The sequence below is a fragment of the Miniopterus schreibersii genome (assembly GCF_964146895.1).
Source record: "Miniopterus schreibersii genome assembly, chromosome: 12".
NCBI lineage: Eukaryota > Metazoa > Chordata > Mammalia > Chiroptera > Miniopteridae > Miniopterus > Miniopterus schreibersii.
In genome coordinates, this window is record NC_138112.1 from 67,560,180 (window position 1) to 67,574,347 (window position 14,168).

At 50.1% G+C, this 14,168-nt stretch overlaps 1 protein-coding gene across 1 annotated transcript; it reads left to right on the forward strand.

The window, feature by feature from the left end:
* Positions 1-815: 815 nt before the first annotated feature.
* On the forward strand, positions 816-10,611 carry ASRGL1 (asparaginase and isoaspartyl peptidase 1; the record flags this gene model as incomplete). Its single annotated transcript, XM_081154428.1, has 6 exons — positions 816-1,011; positions 1,639-1,781; positions 2,602-2,759; positions 9,003-9,121; positions 9,874-9,984; positions 10,406-10,611. Exons 1-6 carry the CDS (start codon positions 822-824, stop codon positions 10,609-10,611), a joined length of 927 nt encoding a protein of 308 aa, XP_081010554.1. The 5' UTR covers positions 816-821.
* Positions 10,612-14,168: the final 3,557 nt, after the last annotated feature.

Here is a 14,168-nt window from a genome sequence, read left to right on the forward strand (position 1 = left end):
TCTCGCCTCTCGCCGCCAGCACCCTCACTCCTCTCCCCGCCTCACACGGAGGAGACGGTGCCGGCATCCCGCTAGGGAGCTGGCCGGGGAGCCGAGCCAGCGTGCCCCCTGCTCTGGGAGCCAGGCCGTCGGGGGCGGCGGGAAGCGGGCGACGCAGCGGAGACGCGGGCGGGCGGGGCCGCGGCTCGGGGCTTTACGGTAATTCCGCGCGGCGCGCCCCGAGCCCCGGGCGGGCGGGGCGGTTGCGAGCCCGGCGGTTTCCAGACCCGCCTGGCCGAGGGTCCGCCGGGTAGGTTCCGAGTCCTGCGGGGCGGTCTCGGTTAGTCCGGCAGCTGCCCCGGGCCCGGGAGGCACCCCTCCTGCAGCCTGCGGTGGGCGGCGGGCGGGCGCCCCGGGGTGGCGCGCCCGGGAGAAGCGGCTGCGGGGAACGGGCTGTTCTCCCCGCGGGTCCACGCCTGGGAAACCGGGACCCGACGTGGGGCCCAGGCGCCACCCTCGCCCCGCTCCCGCCGGCGGCCCAGCGCGGGTCAGGGGCTTGGGGCGCTCCGGGGAAACGGAGGCCCGCGGGCGCCCCAGGTCGGGCAGCCAGGGGGCGCTCTGGGCCTGCCCTGCACGGCTCGGACCCGGCCGGGCGCCGCTCCCCCCCGCCCCCCCTCCGCCCCGTGGTTTCCAGAAATTGCCCGACCTGAAAATCCCGCTTCCTCCCGGCGCGGGCACCGCACCTTGTCCCCAACGGAACCCCCCGGGGAGACCGAGTGCCCCGGGCGGCTTTGGGGGCCCCGTGAAAACACGCTCCGTCGCCCGGCCCGCAGGTCGTCGGCATGAACCCCGTGGTCGTGGTGCACGGCGGCGGCGCCGGGCGCGTCCCCGAGGAGCGCCGGGAGCAGGTGCGCCGGGGCGTGGTGCGCGCCGCCTCCGCGGGCTACCGCATCCTCGCGGCGGGGGGCAGCGCCGTGGACGCGGTGGAGGGCGCGGTCGCCGTGCTGGAGGACGACCCCGAGTTCAACGCAGGTGACCGTGCGCGGCGGCGCGGGGGCTGCGCGGCTCCCCCAGAATAGCTAGAGCCGCCCCGGAGCGCCCCGGGGTGCAGCCTTGCGGGGGCGCTTACTGCGCTCAAGAGGCTGGATTTTTCTTTTATTTCCTGTTCGACCAAGTTGTGCTTGAAGAATTTTTAAACCTTTCCAGACTTTTTTTTTTCTTTCTTTAACCTGCTTCCTATAATTCACATCCCAAGAGGCCTTTTTATTATTATTATTACATCTTTTGGGGGGATGTAAAAATCAAGGGAAAAAATATCCTTGGGTGAGGGTTAACAAAAAATAAAATAAATAAAGAGGAAATGAGTGTCTTCTGGTGGCAAAGGGAACAGCATTGCCAAGGGCAGGGTAGTGAGAGCAGATGACACGTTCAGGGAAACCTGATGTCTCAGGAACCTGCAGCCAAGGAGAGGCGCTGCAGCTGGAAAAGCGAGTCGGAGGCCAGGTCAGGAAGGCCATGGGGTTCCAAGTCAGGTTTTTGTTTTAAGAAATGTTCCTCTGGCAACAAGGTGGAGAATGAATTGAAGTAGGCAGCTTAGAGGACACTCAGAAGCCATTTCTAAATTCTTAATTCTTGCTTTCACCTTCGTTTTGGATTTAGGCTGCGGATCTGTCTTGAACGTAAATGGTGAAGTTGAAATGGATGCCAGTATCATGAATGGAAAAGACCTGTCTTCAGGCGCCGTGTCTGCGGTCCGATGTATCGCAAACCCCGTTAAGCTTGCACGGCTTGTTATGGAAAAGGTTTGGTGACCAAAGCACCCCCTTCCTAAGGTGCCACACTGCTGTATGTTAGTGACTACGCGGGGTCTGGCTGTAGGGAAATACTTGAGCTCACCCTTCTAAAATTGTATCAAAGAACAGAAGTAACCCTAAGTTTCTCCAATAAGCCAGGGCTCTGACTCTGTAGACAATGGAATTTGACTGGTAACCAATGTCACTTGACCAGTGGTTACTTTGTTCCCGTGTAATCTTCTGCTCAGCCTTCTCTCGACACATAGAACATAATGCAGACAAACTGAATGACCAACTGTTTAATCGCATGTGTTAAATTAAAATGGATTAAGTTCTCTAAATTTAAGATCCTGTGTAGCCCCGGCTGGGTGGCTCCGTAGGTTGGAATGTCGTCCCGTACACCAAAAGGTTGTAGGTTCGATTCCCAGTCAGGACACATACCTAGGTTTCGGGTTCAGTCCCCAGTGGGGGCACAAAACAGGAGGCCACCAATCAATGGTTCTCTCTCACACTGATGTTTCTCTCTCCCTCTCCCTTCTTCTCTCTCTAAAATCAATAAACACATCCTTGAGTGAGGGTCAAATAATAAAAGATCATCTGTAAATCACCTTCCTAGCAATACACCATCATTTTGGGTGTTGTTTTTTTTTTTAAATACAAAATTCAGAGCCCAGCTCCTTTCAACATTCGGAAAAGTAAGCCACTGAAATTTGCATTTTTGAGGCTTTGTACCAGGAGAGAGGAGTAATTACCTCCACGCAGTAGGAACAGTTAAAAAAATTTCAACTTTTTCAAAAACTAACCAGGTTTCCATTTCTTTCTGGTCCAGACACCTCACTGCTTACTGACTGACCGAGGCGCCGCAGAATTTGCAGCCGCCATGGGGGTCCCAGCCGTTCCTGGGGAGCAGCTGGTAACAGAGAGAAACAGAAAACACCTAGAGAAAGAGCAGCACAAGAAAGATGCTAAGAAACCACACCAAGAAAAGTAGGTACCACGCGGGGCTCACATTTGGGGAGTTATCCAAGTGTGAAAGTTTCACAAAGGTTTGGTTACTTACATTTCTTAAACAGGTCCGCTATCACTCGGTAGTTTCCGTTTTTGAACAAAATAATGCACACTAGATAATGGGAAAACTGCTCTTTTGATTCTTAAATTTAACCTCATTTATTACTGCTGTGAGTAGTCTCTCAAGCTAGGCGAGCAGCGGTCCTTCTGCAGCGTGGTTTGACAGAATAATCCTATGTTACCGTATTAACTCGCCGATGCTCCGTGACCAGCTTGTTATCTCAAGTAGACTCAACAGGTCGTCACCTGCTGTGCCTGTGACCTTCCTGCCACACTCTTTCACGGTGCAGAGAAATCAGCACAGCTCTGAGAAGTTTGAATTAACCATATGTTCTAAATTACAGTTTTCTGCGTTACAGAGTTCAGCATCGCAAATGAAACCCCCCTTATTCAAAACAAAATGTGAAAAATAAAATTTGGATATGGCCTGGGAGTTTATGATGGAATGTAGTCTGTTACCTTTGCGTGTTGTTTAGATCTGTACCGTTTCACCAGGGGTGTACTTCAGTATCACCGAGGGAGCTCTCGACATGGCTGGGCCCTCTCCCTAAAAATCCAATTTCATAGGGCTGAGGTGGAGAGGCCAGGCAGGTGTATCAGGGAGAAGCTTCCCAGGTTAAGAATGCATTTCACAGGGTTGGTGCCGATTGATAACCTGGCCCGGTGCTGTTGTATCTATAGGCTAGAGTCCCAGGGACCGGGTTACTTTATCAATGGCTCCTGTACCTTTTCATAGATGTTGCCACATGGTTTTCCAAAAAGTCTGCAACATCATCTCCACCAGCCAGTATCGCTCCAAGGCAAAAGCACGCCGGGCTTCTGCCCTGGGCCCTACCCTTCGGAGGACCCTCACGTCACAAATACACAAAGCACTTGGTGTGTTACAGGCCCCTAGGGCACCCGGCACTCAGCATGCACGGCGTGACCCACAATCCGCATCGTCCACTCATGACTAACACCATTCGGCCCCCAGGGCGGCTCGTCTGTCCGTCTCTCGCTCTCAGTCCTCGAAGCCAGGGCCACCTGATCTAAAGGTGCGTGGATCGTGCCTCTCCGACGTCAGACGTGGACACTGCTTTGGAGCGTGGGGAAGAGCTGCACAGCGACGCTTAGGTAAGAGGAAAAGGCGGTGAGTGACTTGCCAAAGGCCTGCACGGTGGAGTAGTTTCTCGGAGGGCCACGTGTGTTCCCTGTCCTCGCTACATGTTTGAAGCTGCGGACACCCGTCTCCCATGCTCGGTACCCACGGAGCAGTGCCCGCTGGACCGGGCAGCGCAGGTCCAGACAGAACCTGCGAGGAGAGCCAGCTCTTTATGTCGGCCACTAAACAGACACTGAATATAGAATTAGGAGTGGCTTTGGTCTTATAAGAGTATTTAAAAGATTTAGTTACATTTTCAAAAGCATAATGTTAGAATTTTCAGCTTTTAAGCTATTTTGCTTTTAAATGTAATTCATGGTTTGACTTTAATATTAATATTAATAGATAATTATATATATTTTAGGAAAAAACTAACTTTTTGAAGTTATATCTGCAGATTCCATTTTTTCAACTTTTTTCTCTTTATTTTTGATGAAATTGTCTAATTTTATACAGTCAATGTAACTGCGTTTCACTTCTTAATCCCTAGATTACGGGAATGGGTGTACGTCTCCAGATCTTAATAGAAAAAGAATACCATAGCAGAGCTCGCGGAAGAAAAACCAAGAAGAAAAAAGCAGCAGACAAATCTTCCAGAAGCACTCTGCTTGCATCTTTAGAAACAAAACAGTAGAAGTAAGCGGCCTTCCTCCAGGATGGCCCCCAGAAAATCTACAAACAGGGCGGTACAGATTCTTTGCTCAGTGAAGAGTCACTGACTTATCACAACAACGAAAATCAGTAGCAAACCTGTCTCCCCAAATCCACAACTTGACGGTTCAGAGGAAACCCCTGCAGCTCAGGGTCTTCACTAAAGGCAGGTTTCACTGCTGGTCGCAAAGAATCACGCACAGGAAGGGACACAGCAGGTACTAAAATTGTGGGGGCGCTGAAAAAACAACAGGCCGCTGATGATACTGGAGAAACAGTGATATGAAACATCAGTGTAATGTCCCTGAAAGAACAATACCGTGTCCAGTATTTAGCTGAGCCTAGTGACGCTTTTCGTGGTCCCACCAACACAGCGTTTACAGAAAAACAATAGAAATTTTCTAGGTTTAGTAACATTTCAAAATTTGATAAAATGCCAAACATGTAACTAGGAAAAATAATAATGAAACTAATAATCACTATCTAGAATAGATAATACGAACAGATTGAATGGGCAATAAGTGAGAGATGAAATCATAGGTAAAATTTTTTAAATACTCAGTTCAACTAGAACGTTCCACAGTGAGAAGACATGTTGAACCACTAACATTATATGCATCATTACCCGGAGGGGAAAAACAAGTTTAAATCAATGAGCGTTTCAATGACTTTACACCTGCTTTTTAAAGTACGCATTTTGAATGAAGAGAAAAATTGGGGAAAGCTTTTTATCTTGGACTAAAATTATTTTTAAAAGTGATCGAAGGCAAGCCTATGATAATGGAGCTTACGTGGTTAGTAAATAAAAGGTATACATTTGGAGTTGGGAGTCGGGCCAAGGATCCAGAAGTATTCTGTGTGACAGGTACAGCTCAGAGTCTGATTTTTTCTAGGAGACAGGCCAACAGTGATGACGGTGTGGGGACAACAAGGATCTAGTACAAGATTTTCCAGATCTGCCCAGAGATGGAGCAGCTTGGTTAAACGCATATCTGACTTTATAACGCATCTCAGACGCATGGTGGGAACACCAACTAAACGCTATTGAAGTGATTTAATTCAATTTCGATCAAGAAGAGTTGATCAGAACCACAGAAGATTCTCAAAGAACGCATCATGGGCCTTGACAGAAAGTGAAATGAATTTTGAATGTATGCTACCTACAGTTACTTAGTTTGGAGCTGTTCATTTCTATTGACAGCTCGCTTTGGAAACACCCAACTTTGGTTATTTCATTTTTTTAAGGATTAAAAATATTATTTTAAGCTTAGAGAAACAAACCAAAACTGCGTGTGAAATATGCATGAAGAATGATATTCCAATAAAATATAAGGAAATTGAAACAAGGAAACAAAAATATTGACCTGACTTGGAGAAGGTTTGTGTACAAAATCCTGAAACCAGTTTCTATAGAAGCTACTTTTCTGTTCATTATATATCCGAGGATAGTATCATTTGAAGGGAGGTTTGAACAGCATACTGCCATTTTCCGTTTTCTTTGTAGTCAACTAGCATTGAAATTGGAAAGAAATTAAGATATTCTGCACGGATCTAAATACTGCTTGAGAGATGGTAAAAGTGACGACAATAGTGATTGTGATGTATGCAATCAAGTGAAAATAATATCTTCTGTGATAACAGTTTAGCATATGTAGTCCCACATAGCATTTGAGTGTGGAAATGCTAAAACCTAAGAATTATATTGGAAGTGCCAGTTGCTGCTCCTCAGCAGAGTGAAGCTTCTCCAAACTCCACTGAATTAAAAACTTGCCAAGAGCTGCGTGGACCCAGGAAAGGTTGCCCGCTTCAGCACTTCCTCTGTGGCATGCGACCTGTGTGGAAATGTGGATTATGAGAACATAGTGCTCTCTGATATGGGGCAGGGAAAATTAACTTTACGGAATAGATACACAACTTATGTATTGTGTGTGTGTCTTTTTTCACTCACCCAGGCGTCCCCAGCTGATCAGCGGAGGATCCAGATGTGAGCAGTGAAAATTAAGTCATCACTGGTAGTTTGTCAGCTCCCGGCCACATGAAAACCATAGCTGTACAGTATATTTTGAGATACATTTATCACATATTTGTAACTACTACATATTAAACATACGGAGTGCGGGCCTCCGTTTGTCTTTGTCCTCTTGCCTTGACCCCTTGCACGTTAGGGGCGGGCGGCCACCCGCAGTAGCTGCGAGTACTTCTTACCTCACCCGGGAAGAATGTTGTTTCTTTCATTTCTGCTCCGACTTAACAAGTTTAAGCATTTTGCATGTGTTTGTGGGTCATTCCTCCTTTTTTTTAATCCTTGTGCAAGAGAGGGGGGGAGAAACATCGACGTGAGAGAGCAACATCAATCCGTTGCCTCATACACACGCCCCAACCGGGGATCGAACCCACAACCTTTTGGTGTAGGGGGTGATGCTCCCACCAGCGGGGCCACCCGGTCAGGGCTTCAATCTGTGGTTTTTAATCTTCTACTTTGCTATGGTATTTTGCCATATATAAGTTTTTATTTTTTGTCATCAAATGTGTGCCTTTTCTTGGGTGGTTTGTAAGACGAGAAACTTAGAAGGATCTCCCAACCCCGAGACATAAAGCCACTAGATTTTCGTGAAGAAATTAGTTTTACGTTTTATATTTAGGTGGTTAGCTATCTGGAGTTGATATTTGAGAGTGAGTTCTTGTGTACTTGGTTCATTGTTGACAGTATTACAGATGTCCCCCGTTTTCCCTCCCTCTGCCCCCTCCACCCAGCCCCCGCCCCACCCCAGGCCTTCGCCGCACTATTGTGTCCGTGGGCTATGCCTCTGTGTTCTTTGGTTAATCTCTTCCCGTCCCCTCCACCCCCCTCCCCTCTGACCCCGTCAGTCTGTTCCATGCCTCCATGTCTCTGGACCTATTTGTTGGTCAGTTTATTTTGTTCATTAGATTCCACATGAGTGAGATGTGATACTTGTCTTTCTCTGCCTGGCTTATTCCGCTCAGCACAATGCTCTCCGGGTCCCTCCGTGCTGTGGCAAAGGGCAAGAGATCCCTCTTCTTTACAGCTGCGTCGTCTTCCATGGTGTGAATGTCCCACAGCTGTTTTATCCCCTCATCTACTGATGGCACTTGGGCTGTTCCAGATCTCAGCTATTGTAAATCATGCTGCTGTGAACATAGGGGTGCGTGTATTCTTTCTGATAGGTGTTTCGGGTTTCTTAGGATGTATTCCTACAAGTGGGATCGCTGGGTCAAATGGCAGCTCCATTGCTAACATTTTGAGGACACCAACTGTTTCCCACGGTGTTCCTCTCTCTCCCTCTCCCTTCCTCTCTGAAATCAATAAAGATATATCTTTAAAAAAAAAAAAAAGAGGCAACCACCATTATAAAATAAAATAAAAAGTGTAGCTAGCGCACGTGCAGAAACGCATAGGTCACGTGTGCCTGGATGAGTGTCGATTACATGGAGTGGGCCCCCCCATGGAATCAGCACTTGGAGCAAGAAAAATTATCACAGAAGCTCCCCCTCAGGCCCCCGCCCCCTTTTTTTTACTTACTGAGAAAATCAGACATTTACTTCCAATTGCAGTATAGACTTTTCAGTGATAAAAAGAAAAGAACAATGATCTGACAGTGGTCACACCCTGTGCAAAAAAATTGAGGTAGAAAACTACCACTTACCTGATTTCCAACACCGTGGATTAGCATTGCCGGTTTCTGAAGTTTATCTCAATGGACTCGTGTGTGTTTTTTACCTTTGGTGGACATTTGTCTCGTTTTAGGTTTGCTGTTATTACAACGACATTGCTGTGAACGGTTTGTACACTTGGGGTTTTATGTGCAATGTCTTCAACTTTTCTACTTGAAGATTTATAACAAAATGGTAGAGAAAATTACCTTATTTCATCTTTACAGCAAGCCCTTCAAAACAGGCAAAGTGGGGTCTGGCCTGGCACCATCGGCGTCACCTGGGAGGCTGACGGAAGTGCAGGGCCTCAGGTCCCACCCCGGATCTGAAACCTCCGGGTCGCTGGGGGAAGGCCAGGGACCCAGGGAATTCTTATCTGTGCTCAAGTTTGAGCTGCACTGTTATTTTTATCCCCACTTCATAGATGGGGGAAATGAGACAATAAAACTTCACGTAGGAGCACAGCCAGAGAATGGCAGTGCTGGGACTGGAAGCACCCTCACTGTTTAGGCCTAAGGGACCGTCACCGACTCGCCCAATAAAAAGCAGACAGGCCTTCTCTGCCGTTTCCTGAGCCAGGAATGCTGGTGTCAAAGTGTGTCCCATTTGCAGTTTGCATATAATGTGGAAATTTGCACTTGGAGCTACACAGTTACTCACCTTCATCCTGTCCCTTTTTTTCTGTTAACATTTCACAGAAACTTGGGAACCGTGGGCGCTGTTGCCGTGGACTCCAAAGGAGACGTGGCTTGTGCCACCTCGACGGGGGGCACCATGAATAAAATGGTCGGCCGAGTCGGGGACACACCCTGCATAGGTAGTGCTGATGGGTGACTCCTGCCTCCTCTCCTTCCTGTCATTCCCTGATTTTACTGCCCCTCTGGCTTCATTACAGAATTTCTGGGAGTGGCAGTGGGTTGGAGGGCTTGGCTGCAGTGCTGCTCTCTAATCCAGCAGGCACTGTTTTCCCTTGAGGGCATCACTGTTGGGGTGACTTGGGGAGGGAGATGGCCCCCAAGCTGCCCACAGTGCCTCTTTCTTCTCTCTAGCTCCAGTTTCAGGACGTACAGACTTAGTCCCAAAGGGGCACAAGGGCAAGGGTGCAAATTAATGAGCTAAGAAAGCTGAGAAGTTAAGTTTGCAGTTATTAGAGTTGAGTGGCATGGAAGTGAGCCTGGCTAGATACACTGCTGCTACAGAAACGTTACAAATTAAAATGCCCTTTGCATGAGGATTGAAGCAGATTCTGTCTCATTCCCAGGGGGCGGGGGGGTCATGCATGTTCCAGCCCATGCAGACTGGGGGGATTTGGGGCAAAGGAGGAGCTGTCCTGGTGTAGCTGCTCCAGGAAAGGTCAGGCCTCCCCCCCACTCCCACCCGGGGTTCCCTTCATCTTCTGGTTTCAGGGCGGTCCCATGGTGCTTACTAGTCCACCTCTGCATCCCAAGGTCACGGCTACTCCTCTGACCTCTGTCTACACTTTGGGATTTAACATTTATGTAGCATTAGACTCATACTGTGTATCTGACCTTCGCTCTTGCTCAGGTAAAACCCATTTTCTCTGAGCAGGATCCGGAGGCTACGCTGACAATGACATTGGAGCCATTTCAGCAACGGGGCACGGGGAGAGCATCCTGAAGGTGAATCTAGCCAGACTCACTCTCTTCCACGTACAGCAAGGTACGTGGAGCAAGTTCATGCGGTCCGGAGACGAGTAAATGGAAGCTATTTGTAAGTAGGTGGAGATGGATCGCAACCCTCTCTCCTCGCTGCAGGTGTTGCTTTCAGGGTAACACTATGTTGACTCTACCCCTTAGGATCTGGACTCGGAGAGCGTTTAGAATGCTGCCTGTCGCATGTCAGGGGCAGCAGCCACTCTGAGCCGGGGTGGGGAGAAAAGGTGGCTCTGCCTGGGCGGTGCCAGGGTGCCGTCAGCGTGAGGAGGGCCTGTATGGGGACAGCCCTTCTTGGAAGTACACGGATAGAAATCTTTTACCAAGAAACCCTATCAAGCCGCTTTGCTTTTTCATACCACGAATGATTTCCCCACCAGATTCCTTTGAAAGTAATGAGCTGTTTCTCAACCTTTCCTTGGTTTCAGGAAAGACATTAGAAGAGGCTGCTGATATATCGCTGGGTTACATGAAGTCAAAGGTCAAAGGTCTAGGTGGTGTCATCCTGGTCAACAAAGCAGGAGACTGGGCAGTCAAGTGGACCTCGGAGTCCATGCCCTGGGCGGCCGCTCAGGACGGCAAGCTGCACTCGGGCATCGACCTTCACAAGACCAGCATCACTGACCTGCCCTAAGCCCCCGCAGACTGTATCCCAGGCGCCAGCCTGCAGGTGAAGGACAGTTTCCTGGTGTGGAGATTTAAGCTTAACCAATTAGAGCTAGAGATGGAAAAACTCTGCGGTCTGTCACTGGTTTTGTTGCCTTGATCAGTAAGTGCTTGGTGAGGGGCGGATTTCGAGGTGATGAGAGATGCCCACAGTAAGGTCAAAACAAGACAAGCGGAGATGGCAGACACCTGAGCCTGTCTCTGGAGCAGTCCCACTGTCTTCGGTTAGAAAGAAGGAGGGGCATGATCTTAACCCAACGGAAACTGCCTTGGCATCGGCGTGCCTTTGGAACTGGGACACCCGCCAGCCCCGCAGCGGCAGAGCTGTGTGCCCCCCTCCCCCCAGGCTGTCTTGGTTGCACTTTCTGACAGGACCCTGAGGGGCGAGGTGGGAAGGAGAGAGTCCATGGAGGTACCTGAAAGCAGGCAGGAGCAGCAGAGCTAATGGGCGAAGTCCAGTTGAGCCCAAAATGTCACAGCCTCCACTGGACTCAGAAGGACATTGGGTAAAAGGCACTAGGAGAGGATAGGCTGGTTTTTCTAAGAAAGTTCAGATCTTCCCTGACTTACTAATATAGATGTTTCCAGATGCTTTAAAAGGACCCTCTGGTAACCCGTAGCTCCCTACTCTGGGGATGAAGGGTGATCGTGGAGACCGTGGCTGGAGCTCCTCCAAGTCTGAGAGGTTTCTTGGGCTCACACACGAGCCCGCTCACCCCGTGTTTCCCCACGCAGCCAGCGGGGCCGCTCAGAGCCCTCATGGCAGCGGCAGACCCCCTGGGTCCTCACCGTGAGTATTGGGGCTCGCGACCTCTCCGCCTCCCATCGCCGCGGCTGTGGCCGAGCGCATTCTCGTGCTTCCAGTGCTGGGGCCCCCACTGAGCTGGGTGTGAGGACAGTGTGGCCCGCATGGTGAAGAAAGTCATTTCCTTAGCAGAGAGCATCCCGATTAGCCTCTCTCCACACTGGAATGGTATTTCATATCTGCTCAGTATTTCAGTCTGCCAGGGCTTCCCTTCTCTCTGGAAAGAAATTGCTTAACTTGAAATTCCATGTGCCACTAATAAAATGTATTTTGAAAGATTAACAGTGTGGTTAGGAGTCCCGTTGACAAAGACCAGCTGTGCAGGAGCTCCCTGGTCTGTCAGTGCAGGCAGGTGTCCCAGCTACAGGCTTCAAGGTGAGGGTGGCCTGTGGGCGTGACAGTCTGCCCTGCCTCGTGGAGCACTTGCAAGGGTTTTTCAGAAAAATTGAACTTTTTCTGAGTGGGTTCAGGAAGGAACCAAACGAGCACTTGCACGTACCAGCAGGGTTTATGGCTCAGCCTGCTGGCAGTCTGTCCTTGCTCATGCCAGACAGGCACAGGGTTCTAGCTCTTGCCCCCTGACCCTCCCTGGGCCCATGCCAGCTGCTCACAACTAAAGAGAAAGAGATGGCACTTGGAGGCAGAACTGAGTTTAATTCTGCAAGTTAGCTTCATCTATAAAGCAGATCATTATGAAGAGTAAATGAAATTAAACAATTGCTCAGGGGCCCTGGCGAGTGTGGCTCAGTCAGTTGGGTGTCGACTCATGCATCGGAAGGTCACAGGTTCAATTCCCGGTTAGGGCACATGCCCAGGTTGGGAGTTCAGCGGGAGGCAACCGATTGATTATTTCTCTCACATCGGTGATTCTCTCTCTCCCCCTCTAAAATCAATAAAAACATTTAAAAAAAAAAAAAAAAAAAGAATTGCTCAGTGTTTGTCTTAAGGATCCTATGGACAAATGTAAAACTGGCCAGGCCCAGGAGGGAATCTGTGTGTTGATGTCCTTGAAAACCTCAACATGCAACACCTACCCTTAGAAATAAGGATTTTGTTAGCAGGTGTATTAGCTTGTTGGGGCTGCCAACAACAAAATCTCACAGACCATGGCTTAAACACAGTTATTTTGTCACAGTTCTGGAGGCTGGGAGATCAAGGCGTCGGCAGGTTTGGTTTCTCCTGAGGCCTCCCTGCTTGGCTTACAGACGGCCGCCTTCTCACCGCGTCCTTTCCTTTGTATATCCTGTGGCCAGGTGTCCCTTCTTATACAGACATCAGCCAGATTCAGGCAGGGCCCACCCTAACAGTCTCACTTTAACTTAATAATCCCTTTAAGAGGCCCTGTCTCCAAATACAGTCCGGGTGAGGGCTTCAAGAGAGGGGCTTTGCGGGGGCACTGTCCAGCCCGTCGCAGGAGGCCGAGCGAATCACTTCAGCGGTCGGGAAAGGAGACGCTCTTTGGAGACAGTAACAAGCACTCAGTGGGAAAGGAAGACGGAGGAAAGTTGAAAGATCTGACTTGCGCTTATCAGTTCTGCCTTCACAAGGGAAGTGACTCTGGTTATCAGACCGCTAGAGGCTCAGCTCGGGGGCCCCCTGACCTCTTTGGCCAAGCAGCCCCATTAAGTAAGAGGCAGCCCCTTCCTGCAAGCCACGGTGTGGGTCGGCTCCCTGGACCTAAGTTCTGTGATAAGTCACCTCCACCGGCCTGGGAAGTGCATAAGCGGAGACCACATACGGGTCTCTCTTTTGCCCCACGCTTTGTCGCGCGCCTTGCTCTGTGTAACTGTCAAACAAATACATGTATGTACAAGATAGTATCAGAAAGGGAACTGCAATCTTTTCATCACCCCGAACCAGCAGAGGGCAGCAAACTACAAAATGTCCAAAGGTTTCCGCGGCCAGAGGGGAGGTGATTGGTGGTGGCTCTGGATCAGAACAATCTACTCAGAGAACATAAAACCAAAAGAGGCTTCCTGTTCCCGACCCTCAGCCCATCCAGATACGACCCTTTATTTTAGAGCAGAACCGTCCAAAACACAAGCTCTAGCAAATGCCCCGCAGAACCCGGTACATCCGCCGCGTCCAGCACTAAGCCGTCGAAGCCCGCTCTGCGGGGCCTGCTGCCTGCCGCGGGGACGAGGTGAGCACGCTCGGGCCGCCCAGCCTCTGCCCTCCGTTGCTCCTTCCAGCCAGGAAGACAGATAAATTGTAATTTGGCCTAAATTACTGAAATTCTGGGATGAGGAAGAGATGGGCCGGAGCCGGGAGCGGAGCCTGCCCAGCGTCAGCACACCTGTCAGCCGGGGAGGAAGGGCTCTCACCTGGTAGCTGTTGCCCAATAAATGTTTTTTCAAATGATGTTCGTTCTCCGCGTGCTCCCTTCTAGCATGCGAGTGTATAACCTGAGGGCGGGAATAGAGTGGGACGTGCTCCCGTCCTCATCGGTGACCAGTGTCCCTCTCCTCAGAAGTGGGTGGCGTGTGGGAAGCTGGCAGGGGACACGGTCCTTCCAGCCACATCTTCATGGTCCTGGTCAGCCCCACACCATCCCTGCATTCACACCTCGAAGTGACTTTGAGGGAGCAAGGACGTGCCCCGACAGAGCCTGTCCAGCTAAGAAGAATACAGGTGTCCCTGCCACTATGCACAGGTGTAGGCGGGACCCAGAAAGGAATGGGTGCTGGGCTGAAGGACGGAGGCAAACCCAGGTGCAGGCA